Source organism: Natator depressus, chromosome 5 (assembly GCF_965152275.1).
Source record: "Natator depressus isolate rNatDep1 chromosome 5, rNatDep2.hap1, whole genome shotgun sequence".
Lineage (NCBI taxonomy): Eukaryota > Metazoa > Chordata > Testudines > Cheloniidae > Natator > Natator depressus.
The window spans coordinates 133196073-133223994 of record NC_134238.1 but is presented as its reverse complement, the minus strand read 5'-3'; the positions used below and the strand labels follow the sequence as shown (position 1 = coordinate 133223994).

At 46.0% G+C, this 27922-nt stretch overlaps 1 protein-coding gene across 1 annotated transcript; it reads right to left on the bottom strand.

Moving 5' to 3' along the window:
* Positions 1–5073: 5073 nt before the first annotated feature.
* Positions 5074–23354, bottom strand: XPA (XPA, DNA damage recognition and repair factor). The gene is made up of 6 exons (XM_074953707.1): positions 23197–23354; positions 16350–16460; positions 11570–11675; positions 10083–10248; positions 6641–6758; positions 5074–5316 (listed from the first exon to the last, which is right to left on the bottom strand). The coding sequence occupies exons 1-6, from the start codon at positions 23336–23338 to the stop codon at positions 5168–5170; spliced, it is 792 nt and encodes a 263-aa protein (XP_074809808.1). The 5' UTR covers positions 23339–23354; the 3' UTR covers positions 5074–5167.
* Between the last annotated feature and the right edge of the window lie 4568 nt (positions 23355–27922).

The following is a 27922-nucleotide window of genomic DNA, read 5'->3' as shown; positions in this document are numbered from 1 at the left end:
CTGGCATGGAGGGCACCCGAATGTGGCCACTGGAGCCTGGGGAGGTTGGCTCGGAGTGGGCCAGGCTACTCTGCTCAACTTGAGTCAGAGGCTGTGAGTTTGATGGGGATGGAGAGCTGCCCAACGTGGGTCTAGTCTCTCCCCCAGAGCCTTGGAGGAGAAGACCTCTTCTTTGCCTTTTTACAGTGTCCTGTGGACAGGGAGTGGTGCTGACTAGTGGAAGGCACCGATGGGTCACCACACATCGATGTCGCGGTGCTCGGTGCTGCTTTGGAGCGGTGTTGGGGTCACGGACAACTCCATCAAAATGGCTCGGAGCCGTATGACCCGCTCCTTCTTGGTCTGAGGCTTAAAGGATCTGCAAATTTTGCAGCGGTCGCTCAGGTGGGTTTCCCCCAGACAGTGTGAACAGTCAGCGTGCGGATCACTCATGAGCAGAGGCCTTTTACAAGTGTTGCACGACTTAAAGCCCAGGGCGTGGGGCATGCCCCGACCCGGGTGTGCTTGATATTCTAACATCTTCTCTTAAAAAAAAAACAAAAAAAACAAAACCCCAAACAAACCCAAACCTACAGGCACTAACTAACTACGAACTAACGAAGTCCAAAGAGGGCAGCTACAGCAGCGCTGGAGCAGAGCAGTTCGGACACACCTTCACTGGTGGCAAGAAGGAACTGAGGGTGGGGGGAGCACGCAGCGCCCCTTATACCGCGCCATGGTGGTGCCTCTCCAGGGGTTGCTAGGGGCACTCCCCTACGGGTACTGCTAGGGGAAAAACTTCCGGCACCAGTGCACAGGGCGAGCACGCACACCATTGTGGAATGCACACGAGCAATCACTCGAAGAATGCATCATTCTGCAGGTCTAGGATGACAAGCAGTGGCCGCAGAACTTTCAGATGCGGAAAGCCACCTTCCTGGAACTGCGTGCTGAGTTTGCCCCAGATCTGCGCCTCAAGGACACCTAGATGAGAGCTGCCCTCTCAAGGGAGAAGCACATGGTGATTGCAGCGTGGAAGCTTGTGACTCCAGACTGCTACCAGTTGGTTGGGAATCAGTTTGGAGTTAGGAAGTCGACCATAGGGGCTACGTTAATGCAAGTGTGCAGGGCCATTAATTGCATCCTGCTGCGAATGACCGTGACACTGGGCAATGTACGGATTGTGGATGGCTTTGCAGAAATGGATTTTCCTAACTGGAGGGGCAATAGATGACGGGTGTATTTCAATTTTGGCACGGGATTATCTTGCGATGGAGTACATCAATCAGAAGAAGTACTTCTCCATGGTTTTGCAGGTGCTTGTGGATCACTGTGGGTGTTTCACTGACATCAATGCGGGGTGGTCTGGAAAAGTGCATGACGCATTAATCTTTAGGAACACCGGACTTTATGGAAAGCTGCAACCAGGGACTTTCTTTCCAGACCAGATGATCACCATAGGGAATGTTGAAATGCCCATAGTGATCCTGGGAGACCTGGTGTACCCCTTAATGCCATGGCTCATTAAGCCATATGTGGGAAACCCGGAAAGCAGTAAGGAGCAGTTCAACAATAGGTGCAGGATGACCATGGAATGTGCATTTGGCAGATTAAAGGTGTGCTGGCGATGCCTTTATGGCAGATTAGGCCTCAATGAGGAAAACATTCCTGTGGTCATAGCCGCATGTTGCATATTACATAATATTTTAAATGCAATCTCAACATAACCCTTAATTATGGAAGCACTGCTGTCCCTCATATACTTCAGGAAAACCCAATACAGGAACTCCTCACTTAAAGTTGTCCTGGTTAACATTGTTACGTTGCTGATCAATTAGGGAACATGCTCATTTAAAGTTGTGCAATGCTCCCTTCTAATGTCGTTTGGCAGCCGCCTGGTTTGTTCACTGCTTGCAGGAAGAGCAGCCCATTGCAGCTAGCTGGTGGGTGGTTGGAACCAGGGTGGACCAGCAGCCCCCATCAGCTCCCCCTTCCCATAAGTTCCCTGTGCAGCAGTTGCTCAGCAGGTTATCAATTGCCAGCAGTTCAGCTGTCCCTCCCCCTACTGCCATGTGCTGCTCCTTGGAACTGCTCCCAGACACTTCTGCTTGTTGGGGGGAAGGGGAAGAAGATGGGGGCTAATGTCAGGGTGTCCCCCTCCCCCTGGCTCCTGCATCCCATTTACCCCATCTTCCATAGAGCAGGGGGGACACACAGATGGAGGGAGCTGCTGCCTTAGGTAGCAGCTGCAGTCAGGTCTCAGCTTGCTGATCTAATTAACAAGGCAGTGTACTTCTGACCCCACTCTTCATACTTAAAGGGGAAATGTGCATCTCTCTCTCTCAAACACACACCGAGTGCGAGTGCGTGTCTCTGTGTGCCCTCCTTTCCTGCTGCCTTGTAGAGTGTGAGGGTTAACCCTTGAGGGCTCAGCCAACTGCTAGTTCATCATTTAGCTGTAAGAAATTCCCTGGGAAATATTCCATGCATCTGATGAAGTGAGCTGTAGCTCACAAAAGCTTATGCTCTAATAAATTTGTTAGTCTCTAAGGTGCAACAGGTATGCCTTTTCTTTTTACATTCCACCCTCTGACTCCTCCACCTCAACCAAGCTTCACAATCATCATCACTGTGTACCAGTATTAAATTGTTTAAAACTTATAGTGTGTGTGTGTACCTATATAATATAGCCTTTTGTCTGGTGAAAATTTTTTTCCTGGAACCTAACCCCCTCATTTACATTGTTTTATGGGGAAATTGGATTTGCTTATGATCATTTAGCTTAAAGTTGCATTTTTCAGGAACATAACTACAACATTAAGTGAGGAGTTTCTGTACATTATAAATTTTAGCATAATTCACCAGGGAGAAAATCATGGCTCCACTGCATTGTCAAAACTCCCATTGACTTCAGTAGAACAAAGAGTTCACCTGTTCTCTTTAATTAAAGTTCTAACAAGCATTTATTCTTTACTACTATCAATTTAGTGTGAATTTCTTAATTTTATTTTTTTCTGCAGATTGTGTGCTTTTCCAGTTCAGCTTACTTTAATGTTTCCCTGTCAAGTTTGTCCTCCAAAGAAATGAAACTGGTTTATTTAGAAAAAACAAAAACCCACCCACCAAGAATTTGAGTGAAAGAAGCTCCCCAAATTACAAGAATTGTATCAAAGAACTATTTCCCCTATTATATTTAGGGTTAGTTTTCAAGAAAGACTCCTGTCAACTTTTAATTGGTGAAGCCACCAAAAGGCTTTTCTGAAACCAGATAGGGCCAGTTTAAATAAGTAAATAAATAAAAAGCTTATGAGGAGAATTCTTTCAAGAAGAAAGTTCCACAGTAGCAATCTGAACATACCCCTGAGAACTTCATCAATGTGCAATTTAAAAAATAATTCAGAGAATCAGACAAAGGGAAAAAACCAATTCCCTCTTTCCCACCAGGTGCAGATAAAGCCAAATTTCAGAAGCATATTGATTATAAGTAGGACTGTACAGAGATTAAGCTTTCCCAAAAACAGACAAGACTAAGTAGGCATGCTCCCATGACCTCATCTTCATTGGCAAGGCATGGGGCATAAATGTGCTCAGGCTCAGAATAAACCATGCTGGTTTTGGGGAGTGGTTAGGAAAAAGAATTGCTAAGTTACAGGAACTTTTGAATGTAATACATTTAATCAAAGTTTGATATCAAAATGTGACTTCCCTTTTGCCACTCTCCCACCCTCACCCCACTTGCTTTTGGGGGGGGAGGAAGTTCCCTTTGATGGACACCCAGCCAGCCAGTTAGTTGTAAAATCCCTCTCGGTAACTGTTCTCTACTTGCTTTACCTGTAAAGGGTTAAAAAGTCCCCCAGGTAAAGGAGAAAAAAAGTGGGCACCTGACCAAAGAGCCAATGAAAAGGCTAGAACTTTTAAAATCGGGAAAGAAACTTTCCCTTTGTCTGTTGCTTTCTCTGGGCAGAAGAGACAGGCATCAGGAATGCTGTGTAAAGTTTGAACCAGATATAAAAACAATCAGATCATATGTAGAACTACTTTTAACAACTCAGCTATGTAAGTAAATTAGGAATGTTTAGGGAGACGTGATTAGGTTTATTTCTGTTTATTTTTTAAGGCTTGTGAACTCCTCTGTGCTACCCCCAGATGCTTTTGTTTGCTTGTAACCTTTAAGCTAACCCCGAAGAAAACTATTTTGGGTGCTTAATTTTTGGAATTGCTCTTTTAAAATCTAGCAAAAGCCTAAGTTCAAGATATTGTCTTCCTTTTTGTTTTTAATAAAATTTATTTTTTTAAGAACAGGATTGGATTTTTGGGGTGCTAAAAGGTTTGTGCATGTTGTTTGATTAGCTGGTAGCAAGAGCTGATTTCCTGTGTTTTCTTTCTCAGCTCTTCCCCAGGAGGAGGAGGGGGATGAAAGGGCTTGAGGGTGCCCCACAGGGAGGAATTCCCAAGTGCTCCTTCCTGGGTCCAAGGGGGTTTTTTGCATTTGGGTGGTGGGAGCGTTTACCAAGCCAAGGTCAGAGAAGAGCTGTAACGCTGGGAGTTTAATACAAGCCTGGAGTTGCCAGTATTAATTTTAAAAATCCTTGCAGGCCCCACCTTCTGTACTCAAAGTGACAGAGCAGGGATTCAGCCGTGACACATTTATTGTAATATTATACCTGCCAAGATCTTCCCTAGAGAAGACAGTGAGCTGGGACTCATTTCTTCCAATCCCAACTCTTCGCTACACTACAGGGATTGGAATTTACTGTATGTCTACACTGCAATTAAAAATCCCACAGCTGGCCCGAGCTTGGGCTTAGGGACTGTTGCAGTGTAAACATGCAGGCTTGGGCTACAGCCTGAGCCAAAATGTCTACACCATAATTAAACACCCCCTTAGCACGAGCCCCGCAAGCCCTAGTCAGCTGGCATGGGCCAGCAACAGGTTTTTAATTGCAGTGTAGACATACCCTTAAATTACAGCCCCACCAGCCAGCTGACCACTCATCAAAACCCCTTGATCTAAGACATGGGTGATTTGTGACAAAACCCACTTTGTCCAAAAGATCCCTCTGTGATTAAAAAGTACTATTTTCTCTGTGCCATCCCACACAGATTTACTCTCGATCATTTTTATTTTACTTGATACAAAATATTAACATTACAAAAGTGCATTTTATGTAAAATCAATCAAGGGCTATTACATTTTCTCATATGTTAATTCGTGGCCACATATAGTACATGTCTTTTTGTACATATCTTCTTCAATGTTTTCTTCTGGTCCATACTCATGCAAGTGGGAACTTGTTCCTCTTTTCCACAAACTGCTCCTAACAGCTCGACGGAGCTCTGATGAAAAATATAAACACAGGTCCCTTAGACAGTCTTTGGTCAATAAATGGTAGTTATTTAAAAAAAAAGAGCCAGCACTAAGGCCAAACACCTTTGTGAGGAGAACAGATTAAGGGACAAGAAACTCAGTGTTTAGGCAGACTCACATTACTTATGTATTCTGAGAGAATGTCTGTTATTTCTGAAACATATCTAGAGCCAAATTCTGATTGCCTTATTCATGCAAGTATTGCCATTGAAGCCACATGGACTACTTGTATGAAGAAAGACTAATAACTCTGAAAGAGCATTTGGGTTAGTTAGTCTTCCAAGTTTATTATTGAGATTATGTGTGGTATAAATAGGCGAGGCTATGTGAGACTATACGAGTCCTCAAAGGTGCCAGGTTCCCAGGTTTTAATTTTTACTTTTTTGACTTACAAAACCAAGATGTGATCTCATATGCCAGACTTTGTCTTGAGTATTCGAGGCCCCATTGCTTACCTATAAGTTTGTTACTGACATTACTTAATTTGGTAAATTAGAGTTAAAAGGAGTAATTTTGTAAAATTCCTCATCACTCCTCAGTCCTGACCTATAATTCCTCTTATCCACCTCAACATTAGAGATCCTGTAAAGGAAACTCAAACATGGCAGTATAGCCTTCTTCTTACTATCAGTATAACTGCTGCTAAGACACCTACATCACTATAGCCTCATTCAAATATATTTTCAAACTGGATCTCTGTTATTAACATCTTTCCCCTCGATATTAAACTGCAAGGTATTCAATTTATTTACCTAGAAAGACAATGCAGCTGAGTAAAAACTGCAGAGCTGAATGTTCTAAATATAGGGAAGGAAAGGCACGTTGTACCTTACCGATTAAATTTGGCTTTCATATACAGGGTCAATTCCCACTGATAGTGCTGCAAGCATATAAGTAATGCAAAATTAGGCTCCTGGAGACAAAATACATGTTCTCATTCAAACAAAGTGAGGAAAAAGTTATTTGGATAGGCAGATTTATGATATATTGTGGGGGTACATCAGAGAACATAAATAAGACAACAGTGATACTGAACTATCAAAGTTGTGTCCATATTTCTAACGGTTATAAAAATTTTCATCTGGCCATATTATTAAAGTGTCAGTTTCCCACTACATCACTAGATGTGGAAATAAATATGAATACAGACAGACACTATTTTAGCTGCAGCAAAAAATTATTTACACTGACTCTCCATGTCCAGAAGCAACCACTTACTACCTGGTTTTATTTGATGGCCTATCAAAGATAAACCTTAAAAAAATAACCTTAGTTTAAATTCTAACCATTTACCTTTAACTTTTTTATCAAACTTTTTCTGTTTCATTTTCTCTCTATTATCTTGGCGGGTTTCCCTTGCTTCTTGCAACGCTTCTTCAGTACCCCAAACTTCAAGTGAACGTTTTATTACCTATGGGATAGATCACAAGTGGATAAGCTGCTCTAGTTTAGAATAGAACTCTCTCTTACACAATTTTATTGTGTTGCCATATCCCACCATCAATCCCACTTCCACCACCTGGCTAGCTCCCTCTTTGCTTGTGACCCTTGTGATGGGGTGCACTCCAGCCGGGGAGCAGGTTCGGGGGCCACTCCACGCAGCTCCTGGGAGCCGCGGCATGGCCCCCCTCTGGCTCCTACGTGCTCCAATGGCCCCCTCCAGCGCTCCAAAAGGAGCTGCAGGGGCGGTGCCTGCGGACGGGGCAGCACGCAGAGCTGCCTGGCCGCGCCTCAGCCTAAGAGCCGGACAAGGGACATGCCGCTGCTTTCGGGAACCACTTGAGGTAAGCGCTGCCCCGAGCCTGCAACCCTAAGCCTCTTCCCATGCCCCAACCCCCTGCCCCAGCCCTGATCCCTCTCCCACTCTCTGAACCCCTCAATCCCAGCCTGGAGTACCCTCCTGCACTCCAAACCTCTCATCCCCAGACCCACCCCAGAGCCCTCACCCCCCGCCCAAGCCCAGAGTCCCCTCCCGCACCCTGAACTCCTCATTTCTAGCCCCAGCTTGGAGCCCGGACCCCCCAACCAGAGCCCTCATCTCCTCCCACACCCCAACCCCTATTTTGTGAGCATTCATGGCCCGCCATACAATTTCTATTTCTATATGTGGCCCTCAGACCAAAAAGTTTGCCCACCCATGATGTAGAGGGTGCTAATTAGAAGGAAGCTCACCTATAAAGCTGGAGACTGGCAACAGGGAGGAACCCTGCAGTCACTCTCCCTGTGGTAAGGGAGAAGGAAGGGGGAACAGGAATCTGTGAGGAAGGGTTTATCGAGTAGGCCTGAGAGAGATGGGTCTGATTAGGAAGGCTGGGGAAAAATGTTTAAAGCAGCATGGTAGGAAGTAGTTTAGGGAAGAGGGCAGTAGGGTTGGTGATGACCCAGACCTTAACTGCTTGCTATAGGGCCCTGGAATGAAACTCAGAATAGAGGGTGGGCCTAGGTTCCCATACCATCCACTGCGGATTGGTATTGCTAAAAGCAGTGAAGGGGAAGACTGCCTGAATCACTGTGGGAGTGACATGGTCAGGGAAACATGCATGAGGACTACCTCATGCTGACTGTACAGAGAGATTTTGAAAGACTCGTGTGGAAGGGGAAATCACAGTGTGACCTGAGAGGAGGGATGAGTAATGAAGCAGCCGTACTGTGACTTCATGAGTGGGAGGAGAGCAACAACAGTGGGAGACTGGAGAGGGGGCACTGAACCTGGCGGAGCTAACCCCAGAAGTGCCAGAACGGGGTGCCACCCAGCTGTGAGTAGAGCACCCTGTGACACTCCCACAGATTAATAAAGCTTCCTTATAAAACAAAAGATGGGTTACTTTGTTTGAAATGGATTTTCATGCATGGAAAACTAGTGTTACCTATTAATTAAGGGCCTAATCCAACTCTAATTGATTTCTCATGCATCCACATTTAAGAATATTAAGGCATGAATCATATTTCTAAGGGACCCAAAAACTTGATTGACCTGCTAAATAATCAGAATTGAAAGCCAGACTTTTAATTTGTGCTTATAAAAATAAATAAAATACATAAAATTACACTTTAAATTGCATTGTACTGAGGTTCTCCAACATATTTCAAGACAGTTGTTTTCTTCTAAGATATACATGTCTTTAAGCAACTTGATATTTTTCACAGCATATTAGGGCTCAAAGAGACCTCCAAGGTCATCTAGTCCAATCCCCTGCTCAAAGCAGGACCAATCCCCAACTAAATCATCCCAGCCAGGGCTTTGTCAAGCTGGGCCTTAAAAACTTCTAAGGATGGAGATTCCACCATCTCCGTAGGTAACCCATTCCAGTGCTTCACCACCCTCCTAGCAAAATAGTGTTTCCTGATATCCAGGAAGGGCACACTGCTGACTCATATCCAGCTTCTTGTCTACTGTAATCCCCAGATCCTTTCCTGCAGAACACATCCAGACACATGGGTTGCAAATGTTTTTACTCAAAGAACAGATCCATAGATATTTTATTTTGTTTTTACTCAAAGAACATATCCATACAGCTTTTAATATCTTCATTAATGATCTGGAGGATGGCGTGGACTGAACCCTTGGCAAGTTTGCAGATGACACTAAACTGGGAGGAGTGATAGATACGCTGGAGGGAAGGGATAGGATACAGAGGGCCCTAGACAAATTGGAGGATTGGACCAAAAGAAATCTGCTGAGGTTCAACAAGGACAAGTGCAGAGTCCTGCACATAGGACGGAAGAATCCCATGCACCGCTACAGACTAGGGACTGAGTGGCTAGACAGCAGTTCTGCAGAAAAGGACCTGGGGATTACAGTGGACGATAAGCTGGATATGAGTCGACAGCGTGCCCTTGTTGCCAAGAAAGCTAACGGCATTTTGGGCTGTATAAGCAGGAGCATTGCCAGCAGATCGAGGGACGTGATCGTTCCCCTCTATTTGACATTGGTGAGGCCTCATCTGGAGTACTGTGTCCAGTTTTGGGCCCCACATGACAAGAAGGATGTGGAAAAATTGGGAAACGTCCAGCTGAGGGCAACAAAAATGATTAGGAGGCTGGAGCACATAACTTATGAGGAGTGGCTGAGGGAACTGGGATTCTTTAGTCTGCAGAAGAGAAGAATGAGGGGGGATTTGATAGCTGCTTTCAACTATCTGAAAGGGGGTTCCAAAGAGGATGGATCTAGACTGTTCTTAGTGGTAGCAGATGACAGAACAAGGAGTAATGGTCTTAAGTTGCAGTGGGGGAGGTTTAGGTTGGATATTAGGAAAAACTTTTTCACTAGGAGGGTGGTGAAGCACTGGAATGGGTTACCTAGGGAGGTGGTCGAATCTCCTTCCTTCGAGGTTTTTAAGGTCAGGCTTGACAAAGCCCTGGCTGGGATGATTTAGTTGGGGATTGGTCCTGCTTTGAGCAGGGGGTTGAACTAGATGACCTCCTAAGGTCTCTTCCAACCTTGATATTCTGTGATTCTGTGTCACTAAAGAAAAGTTATTTTTTCCTCTGCAACATACTAGTTCTCTCAGTTTTGTTATCACTAAAGAACTTCCTTACTGTATAGGAGAAACTCAACCTTTCCCGTTTATTTCAGGGACAACTGAAATTCTATCACATGTACTGTACCATTTATTTAAATGGTACAGATTCTGGGTTCAGTACCACAATGATTAAATTATGGATGGTAGTGGTAATGTCATGAAAATGCAAAAAAGGACCATATATTTTGAAAAATTTACAAACATTTTCATACCTGTAATTTTAAGTAAAGTTTCATGTCACCCCACTGTGAATTATGAGGGTTTTTCTTCAAAATATATTTGAGCACCGGTTCTCTCTTATCTAAGTCACAGTCTTTAAGAAGGTACTCTTCCTTTGCCTCAGTCCTTGTTATAAGCTTATGCTTACCTTCAACATCTCTGGAACAGATTTTTTTTTTAAAAAGAGACAGGTGAAAAGCATTATGTAACAGGCTAATATTAAAGTCCAGTTATGTACTGTACAATGCACCTTATACCCCTACTGTAATGTGGGCCTTGATCTTGAAAACTCAGGCAAGTGAGTAGTCCTCCTGAACTCCAGTATCAACACAGTAGTTTAGACACCCTCTGGTTGTGTTTGTTTGTTTGTTTGGGGGGGAAGCAGAGAGAATAGGCTCCTACCAGGATCATCTCATAGTTTCTACCTCAATTCTACCACAGGTTTTTCCTTCAAGAGGGGATAACTGGATACTATATTTTCAAATCTTCATTGTTTCAGATACAAATTATACAGCCAATGCAGTTTCCAAATGCAAGACATTTGGCATGCACAAGGAATAATAAAATAAAGCAAAAGGTTTAATAAAAAAAAGTTCATTTTTTATTGGCTAAGTAATGAGACAATTTGAACACTCTGGTCACACGAGGTCCTGGTGAGCATCTGAAACAAATTTATTTCACCTGTCTTGATCCAAAGTATCACCTGAATCTCTTTATCATATGCCCAAACGATTACATAAATGAAATCCTTATCAGAGAGATCATTTAAATATATTCCCCAATTTGCTACAAATTTATAGATATAGTGAAATTTTAAAAATTGCCATATGTCAGTGGAAAAAAAACACAGTGGATTCAGTCAGGTGATGTCTACAAGATCCAATAAATAACCACATCAAGAACTATTTATTCAATATTCAATTTTCAAAATTTAAAAGGCATACTTAGGGCTAACTCAGCTGATCATCCCCATCACAGATATACTCCAATTTACAGCAGCTATAAAAAGTCTTGTTTAATTTGACTATTTAAATAGCTGAACACTTTCTACCACAGTGGTTTTTTAAAAATAGATCCTTACATGGCTAATCTGTTATTTACTAATTTCACTTCTCTGAACATATGTAATAATCTTGATGGGATAATAATTTCCATTACCATATTTAAACAATGCAATACGAATGCGGGAAAGCAAAGAGACTATACATTTCTAACATACTATGTATTTTTTTCACATCTTGCACTAAGAGGCATGTGTGAGAGATGTCGTTCTTTTGCTTTAAAACACAAAGTTATTCAATTCTATTCATATAATTTTCCAACTGACAATATCTTATTCAATAACATTCCTATGATAGCTCTTTAATGTAAATGTGTTTTTACAACAAAACTGTATAAATCATTAACATCAACTTCTGATTCTAGTAAAATAATAGTTAATTTAATATATTTACCAAACTGTTTTTGCCATTTACAATACCTGCAATTATCGCATGTTGCCCAATCAAAGTGCTGCATGAGATATGAGTCCATGAATTGTTTGCCACATTCTTCACAAATAAGGTAATCAAATTCTAGTACAGGTCCTAATGGAAGGGAACAAATAATTTTAGTTAGGTAAAGTATTTGGGCTTGATCTTACTAGGGCTTAACATTAATTTACAATGTGGCTTTTATATCGTATATTTAACATGCACTATTCATGTTTTCCCTTCTGAAGAGTTTTCTAAAATTCTGTAGTACAAACTAAGGCTATGATATTGCAATCGGATCCTTGCAGCTGGACCTCTGTCTGTCTGGAGTCCCACTGAAGCCATTTTATCTTTCAAAATAACAAGTAACAGATCTTAAGAATAAAAGTTCTAAAAAGGAGTTCTCCGATTTCAGCATTTGAAGCGTGTGCACATGCACACTCACAGCCTGCAAGAAGGAGTTCTGATTTGGATTGTTACAGATAGGGCAGATATGGGAAGTGTTCCCTTAACACGGCACCAGGTTAGAGTGGAAAAACAAAGTTAACCATACTTTCAATACATTTCTATTTGCTTCAGACCAAATGAAGAGCTTTACATTTTAGATTTTTTTTTTAAACCCTAAAACTGTTTGTTAGGATATAGATATTCAGGCCTGTCTGTAAAGGCCTATACTCTAAGAATTTAGGTGTACTCTTATCACTTGGCCAGTTATAGAGATACAAAAGAAAGAATCAAAATCACTGTCTGCCGGTGTAAGGGCCTTCTCTTACTATGACAGTCTGAGGCCCTATGCTTAGGCTAAGGCCTTTGGCTAAGCAGCAGAGGCAGCCATAAGCTAGGAAGCGACAGTCACATCCTCACATTCCAAACTAGTCACATTGAAATAAGGTGCTATTGGACTGTTAGGAATACAATCCTGTCCTGATAGTGCCTATCGCCTCCAGAGAAAGAAATGTGCCTAGAAAATGTAAAAGGAAACTTAGTTTGATAGCATCCTGTCTGGCAAGAACTCACTTATCAATAGGTGGGATGTGAAATCCTCACTTCTGTATTGTCTTGTCATTATAGTTCCCACTTTGCTATTGTTTGTCTGTATAATCTCTGTCTGGTTCTGTGATTGTTCCTGTCTGCTGTATAAGTAATTTTGCTGGGTGTAAACTAATTAAGGTGGTGGGATATAATTGGTTACATAATCATGTTACAATATGTTAGGATTGGTTAGTTAAATTTCAGGAAAATGACTGGTTAAGGTATAGCAAAGCAGAACTCAAGTTTTATTATATAGCCTGCAGTCAATCAGGAAGTGAGTGGGTGGGTGTGGGGAAGATGGGAACAGGGAATGGGGGTAAGGAAATTGGAATCATGTTTTGCTAAAGGGGGAAATGGGAACAGGGAATGGGGGTAAGTAAATTGGAATCATGTTTGCTAAGGGCAGGAATGGGAACAGGGACACAGGTGTAAGGCTCTGTGGTGTCAGAGCTGGGAAGGAGGATACTAAGGAAGGAAACTGGAATCATGCTTGCTGGAAGTTCACCCCAATAAACATCAAATTGTTTGCACCTTTGGACTTCGGGTATTGTTGCTCTCTGTTCATGCGAGAAGGACCAGGGAAGTAAGTGGGTGAAGGAATAAACCCCCTAACACTGTTGACAGTCAAGCATTTCTAATTATAGACTCAGAACTATAGCAGACCTAACCTAGCAAAAATTAAATGTTATCCCAATTTGCATTTTATACTGGAAAGTGTAGGCGTTCAGCATGTCTCAAAATCAAGTTTTAGCATTAGGCTGCGTAATTATTAGACCATACTCCCACTAATTAGTAACAGTATAAAGCTATTTTTATTAGGACAATAATACAATGAAGTTACCAGTGGTTGAACAGCAATGGTGGAAGTGTAGATGCCCTTACCCCACTTATTGAAATTTTACATATTGGAGCATCTGGGGCAGCACGACTGACGGCTGAGATTCAGTGGCAAAGCCCAGTACATGATTACTTGCCCTGCAGCGGATTCAGAATGGAATGAAGCAAGAAGAGACAAAGGAAGCAGTTGGTTTTGCTGGAGGTTTTTATTCGTTAATTTAGATGAGGGGATGGAAAAAATGTAGGTAGGGCTGACGGACATGCATGGGATCCTCCCCAGAAAAGTGTGGGGAAATGATGCAATCTGGAAGCATTTTAACAGCCAAGAAAATAGCACCTGTCCCACCCTTCTTCACTTTTGTCATTTAGTTTCATTCCCCGCCCCAGTTAGCCTACCTTCTACCAGGTGACTTGGCCCTTCCCTATTGCTCCTGCCACTTCCTGATGCCTGAATCCATCATTCTTGAGACAGCACCCTTTCTGTGACTGACAAGAAGTGCTGTTAATTGTGTAATGGTACACAATGCTGACTTCACTCCTAAGCAAGCACCCCCACAAGTATCAACTGCTCGAATGGGACTACAGGACAGCATGGATCAGATCCTCTGCTGTTATAAATTGGTACAGCCCCATTGTTGATTAATATATGCTGGTTAGTATATAAATATCATTGATATTATGTATTATCTGCACTATATATTAGTATGCAAGAAGCACCAATAACATTAAGCACAAATACTGTAACAGTGATATTACCTAAACTGGCCTAAACCATAATCCTGTTAATTTATTTAAGTATCCCATAACACCTTGCATTAGCTGAAGTAAACCTTGGCTTGAGTAGATAGGAAAATTGTCAGTATCTGGACATACAATTATTTACTCACAGCAGCAGGAAAGGAGTTACCCACACAAACTTAAGAGGTGTCTTTATGCCTCTTAGTACCTGGCATGCATACGCTCAGAACAAAAGATAAAAGGCTACACCATGGTACCAGAAACAAACAAGGTAGAAAGCTAAATTAAATTAATTAAATCCAGTTTCAAATAATGTATATGGTACCTTTTGTGACATGTCATTCCATATTCTTTATGAAAATATGTTTATGATGTGACTATGACATAACAAATATACTTTACGCAATATGGCTCATGTGAGATATCATTGGAAAGGTTATGATTTATTGAATGTGATTATGCTATTTGTATGAATGTACCATTTCTGTATCTGAAATTAGGAACATTGACTATGTATCTGTATTTCAACTACACTACTTTGAGTGACACCCACTGCGAACACTTCAGGTACAACAATAGAAAAGCCAGTCAGGGCGGATGGCCCATCAACAAGGACAATGGACTGTAAAAGAGCTTAGTTTTTCTGTGAATGTGTGGGTCAGCCTGTGAAAAATGGCTACTAGGGCCCTACAGACTCAGGTGGTCTTGTCACCTGATGCTAAAACATTACCTGGGACTTCTTGTAACTTTCCACTGTAAAGAAAGGGGGGGTCAAACTAGGAAACAAAGGACTCCTGCCGTATGCAAATCCTATTTAACGGTGGCGAGTGAGGTAATGCAGGTAGTCAGTTCTCCCCTGCTACCCGACCCGAGATGACTGCTGGAAACAACTCAGACTGAACTGGGGGAAAGAACTGGGCCCAGGCTGGAAGGGCATCTGGCCTGTGAAGAATATTAGAACCACATTGAGGGTGAGAACTTACATGTAATCAGTTTCTTTAGTGTATGAAGCTTAGTTTGCATGCTCTGTTTTATTTTCTTAGTAATCTGCCTTGTTCTGTCTGCTACCACCTTAACTACTGAAAATACACCTGTTATAGTTAATACATTTATTTCTGGTTTACAATATAACCCAGTATATGTGATTTCTAACAGGATGTGTGGCAAGAAATTGTGCATACCCTCTTCCAGATGGAAGAAAGAGGTGAATATAATATATCTTTGGGTCTGTACTGCAAGGGAGGTGGACATCCGCATGCTGGCACAAGTCCCTTAAACGGAGTCTTCTCAGAGCTGATCTGCAGCTGGGTGTGGCCCTGCCTGCGTGTGTGTGTTAGAGGAGGTTTTAAGTGCCTGGCTCAGCAAGACAGGTAAAAGAGGGCCCATGCTGGCAGAACAGGTAGACTCAGTGGTATCGCATCACATCAGGTGACTTCCCAAGGGGTCCAACCCGTCACACCTTTTACTGATCAACAATTTAGAGTGTAAAAGTATTGCTTTAGCGGTGTAACTTTAGGACGCACCCCTGCATAAGGAGAATGTAATACTGCTGCACCGATCTGCTCTTTGGAGACTGCCATCGTACAGACCTGGTTTCCTGTACCGTATTAATGACGCCTGTCTGATGGCTATTTGCTCTCAAGTATATTTCTTAACAAAATAACAAACCCAAGTGTGGTCAAGCAATTGACTGTATAAGTTTATCAACGCCACTGAAATCAATGCAGATGTTGAACTACACCAGTTAAGGATCTGGTTCAGTATGTTCGGATCTTTTATACAGTAGGGGACTGTTGCATCAGTATTTGTTACTAGAGAATGAGGAATCAGAATATACTCGGTAAAAACTGTTAGTGCCCAGAAAAGTGTAGACTGTGGCTATTCTATTACTTAGGGTCCTCACCTTCCCCCATCAGACATTTATTTATCTTAAATTAAGAGTCTGGTTAATTATTGAAAAATACATGACCATTTTCACTAACAACAACATAAGGACATATAATAAGCCACATTTTTTACACAAATGTATTTCAGGTTTCTCTGAAGCCGTTGCTGACTTTTCATAATTCCTGTTCAGCTAGCATGCCACAAAATGGAGCAGCTTATTCATTTTACTAGTGTGTTCATATTAACTATAAATGACCAATATAGCCATTTTCTGCAAAATGAATCATGTTTTACCTGGCTGATGCACAATTTTCTCAACCTTGTGTTCCTCCTCTTCCTCCTCTTCCAGAAAGAACCCTCCCCCTGTGTCAATTATCTTTGGAGGTGCTTTAACTTTAGCACTTCCTGAAAAAACAAACAAGAGAAGTCAGCATATTTAAAGGCTAAAAGAATTGCATGCATCAATGTAAATGCAAAATTATTTGCAAAAACTAATTTACAAAATGTGACCTTCACATCCAACATTCATGAGCTAGCATGGAGATCTTTCTGCTTTCAAAATACACTGTCAGTACTACTCATAGATCTAGGAGACCGGGAGATGCAGGGTATGTGGAGAACCCTTCAACTCCAAGGGCAGGTTTCTAATAACAAAGTAATTCATTTATTGTACAAAGGAAAATATACATGCATAGGTTGCACTATGTTTGTTACTGCAGAGCAAGGAAAAAAACAAAAGAACCAAACTTGGTGGAAGACTGTTCTTGAAAGCCATACCTAAGGCTAAGCTTATGGCATGGAGGTCACAAATTCCATGATTTCCAGAGACCTGTGACATTTTCCACTTCTGCCCTCCCCCTCATCTCCCAGCCACCGGAGGCACCCCAGAGCTCTGAACCACCAACCCTGCAGCTCTGAGCCACCACAGGTGGCAAGGGTTCCTTGCAGCTGAGCCCCCATGGACAGCAGTTGCTGGCAGGGTGGATTTGATTTAAATCACTAGTCAGGAAGACTCTATTTAATCATGGATTTCTACATGAAAGTGCATTCTTGTTGATTGTTATAACCTTAATACATATTCTTCACAACTCAGAGATAGATGTAGGTTTCATTTTTAGAAGGTACATACTATACATTTTTAAAGTGATTTATTCTGAAAACTTTTCAGATTAGTTTTACAGCTATATCCGAAAATGAATGATTGTTTGGTTATTTCATTTACCAAAGATAAATAAAGCAGATATTTATGAAGTCATTGGGAGGTGAACGATCTCCAATTCAACAGGTTAATCATTAATATTTGGAGGATTTTCTTGCATGCTGGATTAGGAGGAGAACATCACCAGACAGACATTTAAATTGTTTTATTTAACTAAAACAACAACGTTATGTATTCTGGATATTTTTTTAAACAGCAAACATAATATTTTAACAAAACAAGCATATGAAATTTGAATTTAGTTAAACATTCAAGTTTTTTTTAAATCAGGTTTGTTTTTGTAAAAATTCTTTAACTAAAATAGTTAAATGAAATATTTAAAAAAAAATTTAATTGATTATGTCAGCCAGGTCAACATGTGAAACTTAAAATATTGGCTTCTGCAGCTAACTCAGTCGTCTTCACCTTCATTTTCCTGTTTGTTCATAATCTGGAAAAGAAAAACAAGTTTTACTGCTTTTTCAGGTCCCACATGATTTCTCAATTTAGAATGAATTAGTCCAACGGAAGAAAATATTTTTTCTACACCAGCAAAAGAAGCTATTGCTATTAAAAGTGAGATCATCACTTCAACAGTCTCTGAATCCAAGTGCTTAAGTGACTTCCACCTGTTCACTGCTGTGACTTTCTCTAAAAGATCATCAGCAAACATATGGTTCACCCTTAGCTCTGAAGTTGGCATTATGGAGGGATCGTTGCTGGATGTCCATGTCATAGCCAACTCCTCTTCTTCAGCAGTTAAGATTTGATCCTGGTACCGAGTACTGAGAATATTTGCAAGAAAATGAGCTGGAGATAGTGCTTGTCCCATTTGTTTTTTAAATTCTTATAATTTAACTCTGTCATTGCAGATTTCTCTTTTTAAGATCTCACTCGGTTCCTTCCAAATCTCAACAGCATCAGCAACAAAACAGCGATTTCCCTGCATTTTGTTCGACGCTACAGAAATAGGCTTCAGAGTACTCAGCATGTGTTCAACATTTCTCTTAAGCCCAATGTTGAGCACTTTGGCTGTGACAGGGCCATCTATTTTTGCATGATTTTGTTCACAAACTGTCATCAGATTAGGCCAGTTCTTGATATAGTGCTCAAAACAGTCCACTACTGAGTTCCATCGCACGTCTTGTGGGACACTTAGCTTGGTTCCTTCCACTTTTTTCAGAGCAGCTGCTGCAAAATGGTTGTTACGGACGTATTTTGCAATTTCAACATTAGCCTTTATTTCTGGAACACTGAAGTCTTTGGCTAGGAGGTGCATCAAATGAGCAATGCAACCGTATGTTATTAGCTTGGGACTCTCTTCACTCTCTTCTTTCTTCTGATCTTGGATACATTTGCAGCATTGTCTAGTACCCAGCTTGGTTTCAGACATTTGAATTTTTTTTCCACAGTTTGTTATAGCTTTTATTGCTACTTCTTGTAAGTATTCTGCTGTGTGTGCATTTCCTGATATAGCAATTGTTTCTGTAAGGAAGACATTCCCTTCTTCTGTTGTCACACAAGCACATACAACTGGATCATTGTGGACATTGCTCCACCAATCAAGACCTGTTGCACACTGCTCAATTTCTCTTTCATACACTATCCAGGAATTTGCCTGCGACATCTGCTCCATTGGGTGGACTGTATCCTGGTGTTAATGACTGAACCATGTTAATGAAGTGTGGATTCTCAATCATACGGAAAGGAGAATTTGTTGCATAAATAAACCGGGCAATTTTTTCATCAATTACCTCTTTTCGTAATCTGCTGGTTCTTATCACAAACTTATCTATGGTGGTTTCTGGATGATGGAGGGTTTTTTTCTTTCTGCTACAGGTGATACACTGTGGCTATGTGACATACATGATGTGACTGAAACACTGTCATTGGCAGATAACTCTGAAACTATAGAAAATGATGGTGATCTTGAAGGTGGATAGTCTTCAGAATCCTGTACGTTGAGGATGGATTCTCCTAAACAAAATAAGTCAATGCAGTTAATTATTATTACCATACTGCTCATTTAGTATTACTCATTGCATTCACTGACACTCAGCAGTGCTTTAAAGGTGAAATTGTAAAAGGAAGATCTGACGATTTCACCTATTTATTTTTTATCACAGCTGCATCTGAAATGACAGTACCATAGAGTAACAACTATATTTTTTGCTCAAACATGAGATTTCAAGAATAGTCCAGAAGGAAAACAGGCAGTCCTTAAGAAAGAAGCATGAAATAAAAAAGTTTACCAACCTGAAGATCCTGCATGTTCAGACATGTTCCTTTCATCATCTTCAACGCAGCTTCCTCCTGAGAAGGAACACTTCTCACAATGTTGTTTCATTCGGCCAACCAGGCCTTTTGCGTTTCTTTGTATGCATGCCTGTTTTACCCACAGGTAGAGGAACTTCATTAAAATATTCCCAAACTGGGTCTCTTTTGCGGCCTGCTGCCATTATAGGTTTTTCCCTTCTAGTGAGAGAATGGTATGGTAGATCTCAAATCAATGAAGGCTACACTCACAAAGACCTCAAGACTTCTGGAATATACTGCCCAAACAGTTTCACTTTTGTTTCTACTGCCTGTCCCTCCCTTCTCACATTTATCTCCAGACTTCTTCTCCTTGTCCAGATCTATTCCGCCCACTACAATCTTCTATTCATTGAACTTTTTGAAACTTTGCATTTTGAGAGAGAGGTAAGAGGTGTACACAAATTTGCAGAGGGACAATAGCAGGGACTGGCAAACTTTTTGGCCTGAGGGCCACATCGGGTTTTCAAAATTGTATGGAGGGCCGGTTAGGAGGCTGTGTCCCCCCAAACAGCCAGGCATGGCCCAGCCCCCGCCTCCTATTTGACACCCCCCCCCCCGTTTTCTCGCCCCCTGACAGATCCCCCGGGACTCCTGCCTCATCCAACCCCTGGTCCCCTGATGGCCCCCCCAGGACTCCTACCCCATCCACCAGCCCCTGCTCCTGTCCTCTGACCGCCCCTGGAACCCCCACCTCTGACTGCCCCCTGCTGCCCCATCCAACCCCCCCCCCCTTCCTGACTGCCCCCCTGGGATCCCTGCTCCCATTCAACCCCCCATTCCCCGCTCTCTGACTGCCCCGACCCCTATCCACACCCCCCACCCACTCCCCTGCCCTCTATCCAACACCCTCTTGTTGGATCATATTAAAGAAGTTCTGTATTAAAATCACAAATGAGTTTGATTCCCCATAGTTTAAATTCCAGGGTATTACTAATTAAGAGGTCTCTTGCTTTTTGGTACTGTTTCTCTCCCTCTATGCGTGAAACTTGCAAGCTGCTAATTGTCTTAGTACATTCTAAGACAGAGTCTGTTCTCAAAGCAATTCTTTGTAACAACCACTCACACAGAAAGAGACTCAAAGCAATACTCTGTAACAACAGAAGCAGCACCCAGAGACTCCCCGCCCTTTTGTTGTATTCATCTCGCTTTGTTAACAATTGTGATTAAAATAGAGATAGAGGATGTATGTATGTGGATGGATGCTTGGTGTGGATAATAACTGAACGATCAGGGAGGTGCCAGCCTAAGAATGCAGTGTCCATCGGCTGAAGAAGGCGTCAAGTGGAAATAACCAGAGGACCCCCGGAGGGCAGACTGGAATCCACCCAACAGCCTCAAGAATGGGAGAACCAAAGAACAAGATAACATCTGGCAGCACGGAGCCGTCAGGAATGTGACATCTGCTGATTGACTCAGCAACAGCATGATGAAGCAATTCCCATAGACTGACAAAGAAATTCCTATAAAAATGGACTCTGGAAAGTGAGAACTTTGGGGTCTGATTCTGCAAACCAACTTCCAGGAGCATCAGATGTGCATCTGATGAGGCCCTGCTCCCTCTTCGTGTCCAGGCCACCGGCTTGGCATGAGCAACTCTAAGGCTGGTAACTATGATAACAACCTTGCAGAACCTGTGTGTGTGTGTTTGTATGAATGAATATGTGAATAAATATGAAATTGAATGGAATGTTATAGCTATAACTAACTGCTTACTATGATTCTTTCTGTATTCACAATAAATGTGGTATTTTGCCTTTTCCCGTTTAATAAGATCCTGCTGGTTTTTATTTTATTGGTATAACACTCTTACCGCGCTGTCTGGAGCACCGGTGGCTGGCGGCGCTACAGCCATGCCGGCCAGAGCACCAGGTCAGGCTGCGGCTCTGCTACTGCGCTGGCCGGCCACCCAGAGCGTTGCACCGGCGGCGCGCTGAGACTGCAGGGGAGGGGCCGGGTACTAGCCTCCTGGGCCAGGAGCTCAGGGGCCGGGCAGGAGGGTCCCGCGGACCAGATGTGGATATACCGCCTTATACTATAGAATTACAATTTATAATCCCTATTCCATGATGGAGATATCTTTGAGCTATAATGTATCTTAATTAAAACTATGTTTAGATAGGATTTTTTTGATAAAATGCTTTTGGAGTCAAAAACCTATTTAAATAAAAAAAATAGGATTTTTTTTTTTAAATCATAGCAGCAGGGCTAGGGTTCTCATACTCCATCAGCCCCATTTTGTCACTGTTATTTTTAGTAAAAGTCCAGGACAGGTCAAGGGCTTCTGTGAATTTTTCTTTATTGCCCACGACCAGTCCCTGACTTTTACTAAAAATAACCGTGACAAAATCTTAACCTTAGCTATACCTAATGCCTGTGATGCATAGGTCCAGAGATTATAAAGTGCATGCTTTTACCCAAATTAAATGAAACAAACAGAGAAGTGTGTATTAGAAAGCAGAAATCTAATAAAGCATTTTTCTATACTTGGGAGCCAGAGTGCAAAAGCTTTAGTACAAGGTGAAGCTGAAAAGCCTTTTGAAAGAAGTCAGTTCTGCAGCAAAATAAATGTACATTGAACTATGTGATCATATAAGACTTAACATTTACCAGATGGACTTTTCCTATTTGTCAACTATATAACAGAAAACCCATGAAGTTTATAAAGCACAAGTTGCCAAAACAAATGAATGTTTGGGCTTTTTAAAAAACATACAAACAAAAAACAAACAACAAACTGGACACCTTTGCTCTCCAAAACATCTTAAGTTAGTGTAAATAATGCCTGTAAATTCTTGTTGTATTCTGTGATCCAAATAAAAAGATAATGCTAAATATATTTTAAATGACATGGTAAACTCATATTTCTAAAGTATTTTCACAAATAGGAAAAAACAGATTAAGAAAGGTTCGTAGAATGAGCATGATCGGTTTTATCCATGCTCAGCCATAACAAGATAATAATTTGTATTCATTTTTCTAGTTTTAATCAATTAAATTCTCAGTTGTAAGCATTACTTTCTTAGAAGCCTAAAGGCTCGTTTGCCCTGCCAACTTTGGCCTTTTCCATTTGGCATCCATGCATATTTCCCATCCCATGATTCACCGCTTCTTAGAATACAAGCCAATATGACTCAGCACTACGAGCATCTATATCGGCTGGCTTTAACTTGCAGGTTGTTTTAACATAAGACCGGCCAGACTGGGTCAGACCAAAGGTCCATCTAGCCCAGTATCGTCCGCCGACAGTGGCCAGTGCCAGGTGCCCCAGAGGGAACGAGCAGAACAGGTGATCACCAAGTGATTCACCAGGTTTTGTTTAACACAACACTACACGATGCACTATCTTACTATTCTGGGCCGGCCCCAGACCTTCCAGCCTGCCCTGCGCCCTCTAGCTCCGAGTGGAGACGACCAGGGTGGAGCAAGGCAGGCGGGAGCCCGCCGGGGGCTGCGCGGCGGCGAGTCACCAGTCGCAGGTCACACAGCCCCCGGGCTGCTCTGGGGGACCGAGGCGCACGCCGGGTGAGGCGCGCTGCCGTGGGCCAGGACCGCCGGCCGAGGACAGGCTGGCCCTCAGCCCGCGCAGCCCGGGAACAGGCCAAGCAGCGGTCACGGGTCGCAGCAAACCTTGGCCGGCGGCGGCCGCGTAGGGGCGGGCGGCCAACCGGGCCTGGCGCAGCATCAGCGCCCGCTGGCGATTCCGCTCGATCTTCGCCCGCATGGCCGCAGAGAGGGGGGGCGCCGCCCCCGCGGGCCCTGCGCCCTCCATGGCCAGCGACCTACAGCGGGGGAGGGGGAGACGTCAGCGCTTGCCCCAGCCCCCCACCTGGCCCCCGGCCCTCCCCGGGGGGCCGCCTCGCCCCACGGCCCCCACCCGCCCCTCCCCCGGGGGCCGCCTCGCCCCACGGCCCCAGCCCCTCCCCCGGGGGGCCGCCTCGCCCCACGGCCCCAGCCCCCCACATGGCACCCGGGGGCCGCCTCGCCCCACGGCCCCAGCCCCTCCCCCGGGGGCCGCCTCGCCCCCCGGCCCCCGCCCCCCACATGGCCCCCGGGGGCCGCCTCGCCCCCCGGCCCCCAACCGGCCCTCCCCCGGGGGGCCGCCTCGCCCCACGGCCCCAGCCCCCCACCTGGCCCCCGGGGGCCGCCTCGCCCCACGGCCCCCGCCCTGCCCCATTGCCGGGGCCGCCCCTCCCTCCAGAGTCCCCGCCCCACGGCGCTCGACGCGCGCATCACCTGGGGGGGGGGGCGCACCCCCCGGGCTCAGGCCGCGGCCAACAAACCGCACAGTCCACACAGCGGCGGGCGGCGGCTGCTGCGCATGCGCCAAGAGAAGGGGGCGGGGCAGGGCCCGGCGCGCGGCGTCCTCCGCGCTCGGCTGCGTCTCCTCAGGCGGCGCCTCCTGCCTGACCCCGCCCCCGGCCCCGGCCCCGCCCCCGCCCCCGCGGGGAGGCCTGACTGCAGCCCCGCCCACTTGTCCCCGCAACCGCGCAGGGAGACCTCCGCTCCCGGGCCCTCTCCTCCACACCGCGCAGGGAGACCCCCCCTTCCTCCTGCCCGCCCCGTGGGGGCACCGCCTACCCCCCCCACCTCCCAGGGAGACCCCCCCTCCCGCCCCGTGGGGGCACCGCCCACTCCCCCTCCTCCCGGGGAGACCCCCCTCCCTGGCCCCCTCCCCTCTCCCCCCACCTCACAGGGAGACCCCCCCCGGCCCCCTCCCATCTCCCTCCCACCTCCCGGGGAGACGCCCCTCCCGCCCCGTGGAGGCACCGCCCACTCCCCCACCTCCCGGGGAGACCCCCCCTCCCTGGCCCCCTCCCCTCTCCCCCCACCTCACAGGGAGACCCCCCCTCCCTGGCCCCCTCCCATCTCCCTCCCACCTCCCGGGGAGACCCCCCCTCCCGCCCCGTGGGGGCACCGCCCACTCCCCCACCTCCCGGAGAGACCCCCCCTCCCTGGCCCCCTTCCCTCTCCCCCCCACCTCCCAGGGAGACCCCCCCTTCCTCCTGCCTGCCCCGTGGGGGCACCGCCCATCCCCCCACCTCCCAGGGAGACCCCCCCTCCCTGGCCCTCTCCCCCCCACCTCCTGGGGAGACCCCCCCCTCCCTGGCCCCCTTCCCTCTCCCCCACACCGCACAGGGAGACCCCCCGCCCCTTCCTCTGAAACAACAAGGTTTTTTACCCACCAAAGCTTATGCCCAAATAAATGGGTCAGTCTTTAAGGTGTCACTGGACTCCTTGTTGTTGTTGTGGATACAGACTAACGCAGCCAACCCCTGATACTTGATACCCTTCCTCTGAGGCTCCCCGCTGCCCCATGGAGAATCCCTCTTTGGCCCCCTCCCCCCCACCTCACAGGGACCCACCCCCGCCCCCTTCCTCCTCCCGCACTGCCCCATGGGGAATCCGCTCCTGGCCCCTCTCCCACCTCCCCCACACCTCACAGAGACACCCCTGGCCTCCTTCCCCTTCCCATCCACTGCCCGAGGTGGCCCCCTGGCCCCGTTTCCACCACTGCATGAGGGCTGTCAGATGTTATCCCACAAGGGAGTCCCTTCCTCTCACTTCCATCTTCCTCCTCATCACCAGATGACACGGTTCTCCTCTCTGGCACCTCAGGATTTCAGATCGTATCAGGATCCGCTCAGATGCATGTCAGCCTTAGGTAGTAAAGCCGAGTTTGTTCAGGAAAACACTGATAACTGATGGGTATCCTCCAGCCCTCAGCTCCTGGGAGAGTCACCCTCCCTGTCAATGAAGTAGTATGAGAGCCTGCTAAATCCCCTGGCTTCATGAATGCCCACAGCACAATGCGGCGACAAAAGATATTGTATACCCATGCAGGTTTTCAGATGTTTTCTCTCTCATCCAGTTCCGAATGCCCAGATTGTGATGACTGCAAATGAGTGACTGAGATGGGGAAAATGTCTGTGCCTAAAGAAAAAGAGTTGAAAAGGCTTGATTTGATGAGGAGGAAGATCTACTTGACTTCCTCCTTGCAGATGCTTATTGCCAACCAGCAAGCTCTGTTGTTGAAGTGTGATTTTGTGAACTGGGATGGTATGTTTAAATGTGTGGATAAGTTACCAGAATCCTCCAGAGAGGAGTTCAAGGCCATTGTTACAGAGGGCTGTTTAGGGGCCAAGACATCCTTACAGTCAGCCCTGGATATAACAGATGCTTTGTCCAGGCATGGCCTCAGCTGAAGTAAGAGAAGAATCTCACGGTTACAAAACTCCTGGCATAGCTCCTGAGATCCAGCCAAGGAATTACAGTTTGTTTTTTGTCTTCTGGTCTCGGAGAAACTGACAAGACATTAGATTTTTTATAGCCCCTGGGCTATCCCCATGGATATTTCCTTCAGTCCTCCAAGCCTGCAAGGCAGCAGTATTTCCCCAGAAAGGGGGCACAAATCTCAGGAGAAGACCTTCTGGGTCTAATTTTAGCCAAATGGCCTGTTCTTTCCCATGTTTGACTAGACAGCCTATTTGATTTGTGTTTCAAGAGCATCGCTCCAGTTGTGAACGTCATATCCCTGTCCCCTCTATAGAGAGACAGGCTGCCTCGCTTCTGCAGTGCTAGGGAGACCATAACCATGGGCCGATGGCTCCTGAGCACTGTGGGATTGGGTGATGCCATTCATCTCCTGTCTACCCCGCCCCTCCTTTGTCAGGGAGTCACTGCTTTTGCAGTAGGTACAACGGTAGGCGTGCGTGTGGGGTGTACTGGGTGTGCCCAGGCCCACCCTACTGGCCTGAGCTCCGGCTGGGAAGGCTGCTCAGCTCCACCAATATTTGGGGTTGGGTGTCCCCCCCCGACCCCGACCCCACCTGCCGCCTCCCCCAGCCGCCTCTTGCTGCCCCCACACACCTCCCCGGGCCCTGGAGCAGAGCATCCCTGCCTCTGCCTTGCAGCTCCATGCTGCCTCCCTGCAGCAACTGCTGCCGCAGGGTCCTAGACCCCCCCCATTTCCACTGCCAGGGCAGAGGGACTGAGCCTGCCCTTCCACCTCAGACCCTTCCCTTTTCCGGCCGGACCCTCCACCAGCACAGGGGGCCCCCCGCCCGCAGTCACCGCTCCTGCCCCATGCTGGGCAAGGGGCAGCCCCATCCCTCGCCCCCAGTGAGGCTACAGTCAGGGGCAACAGCAGGGGAGGAGGCGCACGCGGCTTCCCCAGCACAGGGGAAGGGAGGGAGATTCCTGGACCTGAGAGGGGCCCTAGGAGCACATGCAGTGACAGTGGTGGGGGGGAGTGTGCTGCTCGGGGGGGTGGGAAAGGGGGGCTCCTCCCCCAGAGCTCACTGCTGCTGGCAGGGAAAGGGCTGGGGGGAGTCCTCCTGTCTGGCCCCTGTCCCGGAGCAGCCTGCCTGCACCCCAAACTCATCCCCAGCCCTGCCCCATCCCAGAGCCCACACCCCCAGCCAGAGCTTTCAGCCCCCCACACACCCTCAACCCTCTACCCTAGCTCTGAGCCCCTCCAACACCCCAAACCCCTCATTCCCAGCCCCAGACAGAGCCCTCATCCCCTACACCCCTACTCTCACCCTGAGCCCCTCCCACACCCAAACGCCTCATCTGCAGCTACACCCCTCACCTTCGCACCCCCTCCCATCCCCAAACTCCCTCCCAGAGCCTGCACCCCAATCCCCTGCCCCAGGCTAGGGCCTGCACTCCAGACCTCCCCCACCCAAACTCCTTCCCAGAGCCTTGGGCAGGTGGGGGGCGGAGTTTGTTGGGGCGGAGTATGGGCAGGGGCGGGTTCTGGGCACCATCAAAATTTCTACAAACCTGCCACCCCGGGTGACAGGGTCCGCCCCCCACATGCACCCGCGCAGGGTGTATTTGTTGCCTGTACAAACTTCCCCAGCAGCTGCACAAAGTTGTTGTAATTATGTCACACAGCGAACCCCACGCTGCTACCGTGACCCCCCTTGGCCCCCCACCCGCCCGGGCCCAACCAGCCAATCGCCGCCTCCCCAGCACTACACGTGACCTTTGTTGACTTACGTCAGTCATAGCGGTCTTCCACCGCTGCGCTCCGGCTTGGTTGGCGCTCTTTGCGCCCCCCCCGCATAAGTGCCATCACGTCATTGGTCAAGGGGATGTCCAGGGGGCATGTCATAACCATACAGCTAAGGGTAGCCTAGACTTCCTCCTTACCTGTAAGGGGTTAAGAAGCTCAAATAACCTGGTTAGCACCTGACCAAAGGGAGCAATGGGGAAAGAAGATACTTTCAAATCTTGGGGGAGAAGAAGGGGGCTTTGTGGTGTGTTCTCTGGGGAAAGCAGAGAAGCGTCAGGTCAAAAAAACTCCTTCTCCTGTAAACCATCCTGTACAAGTCTCTGATATTGCAAA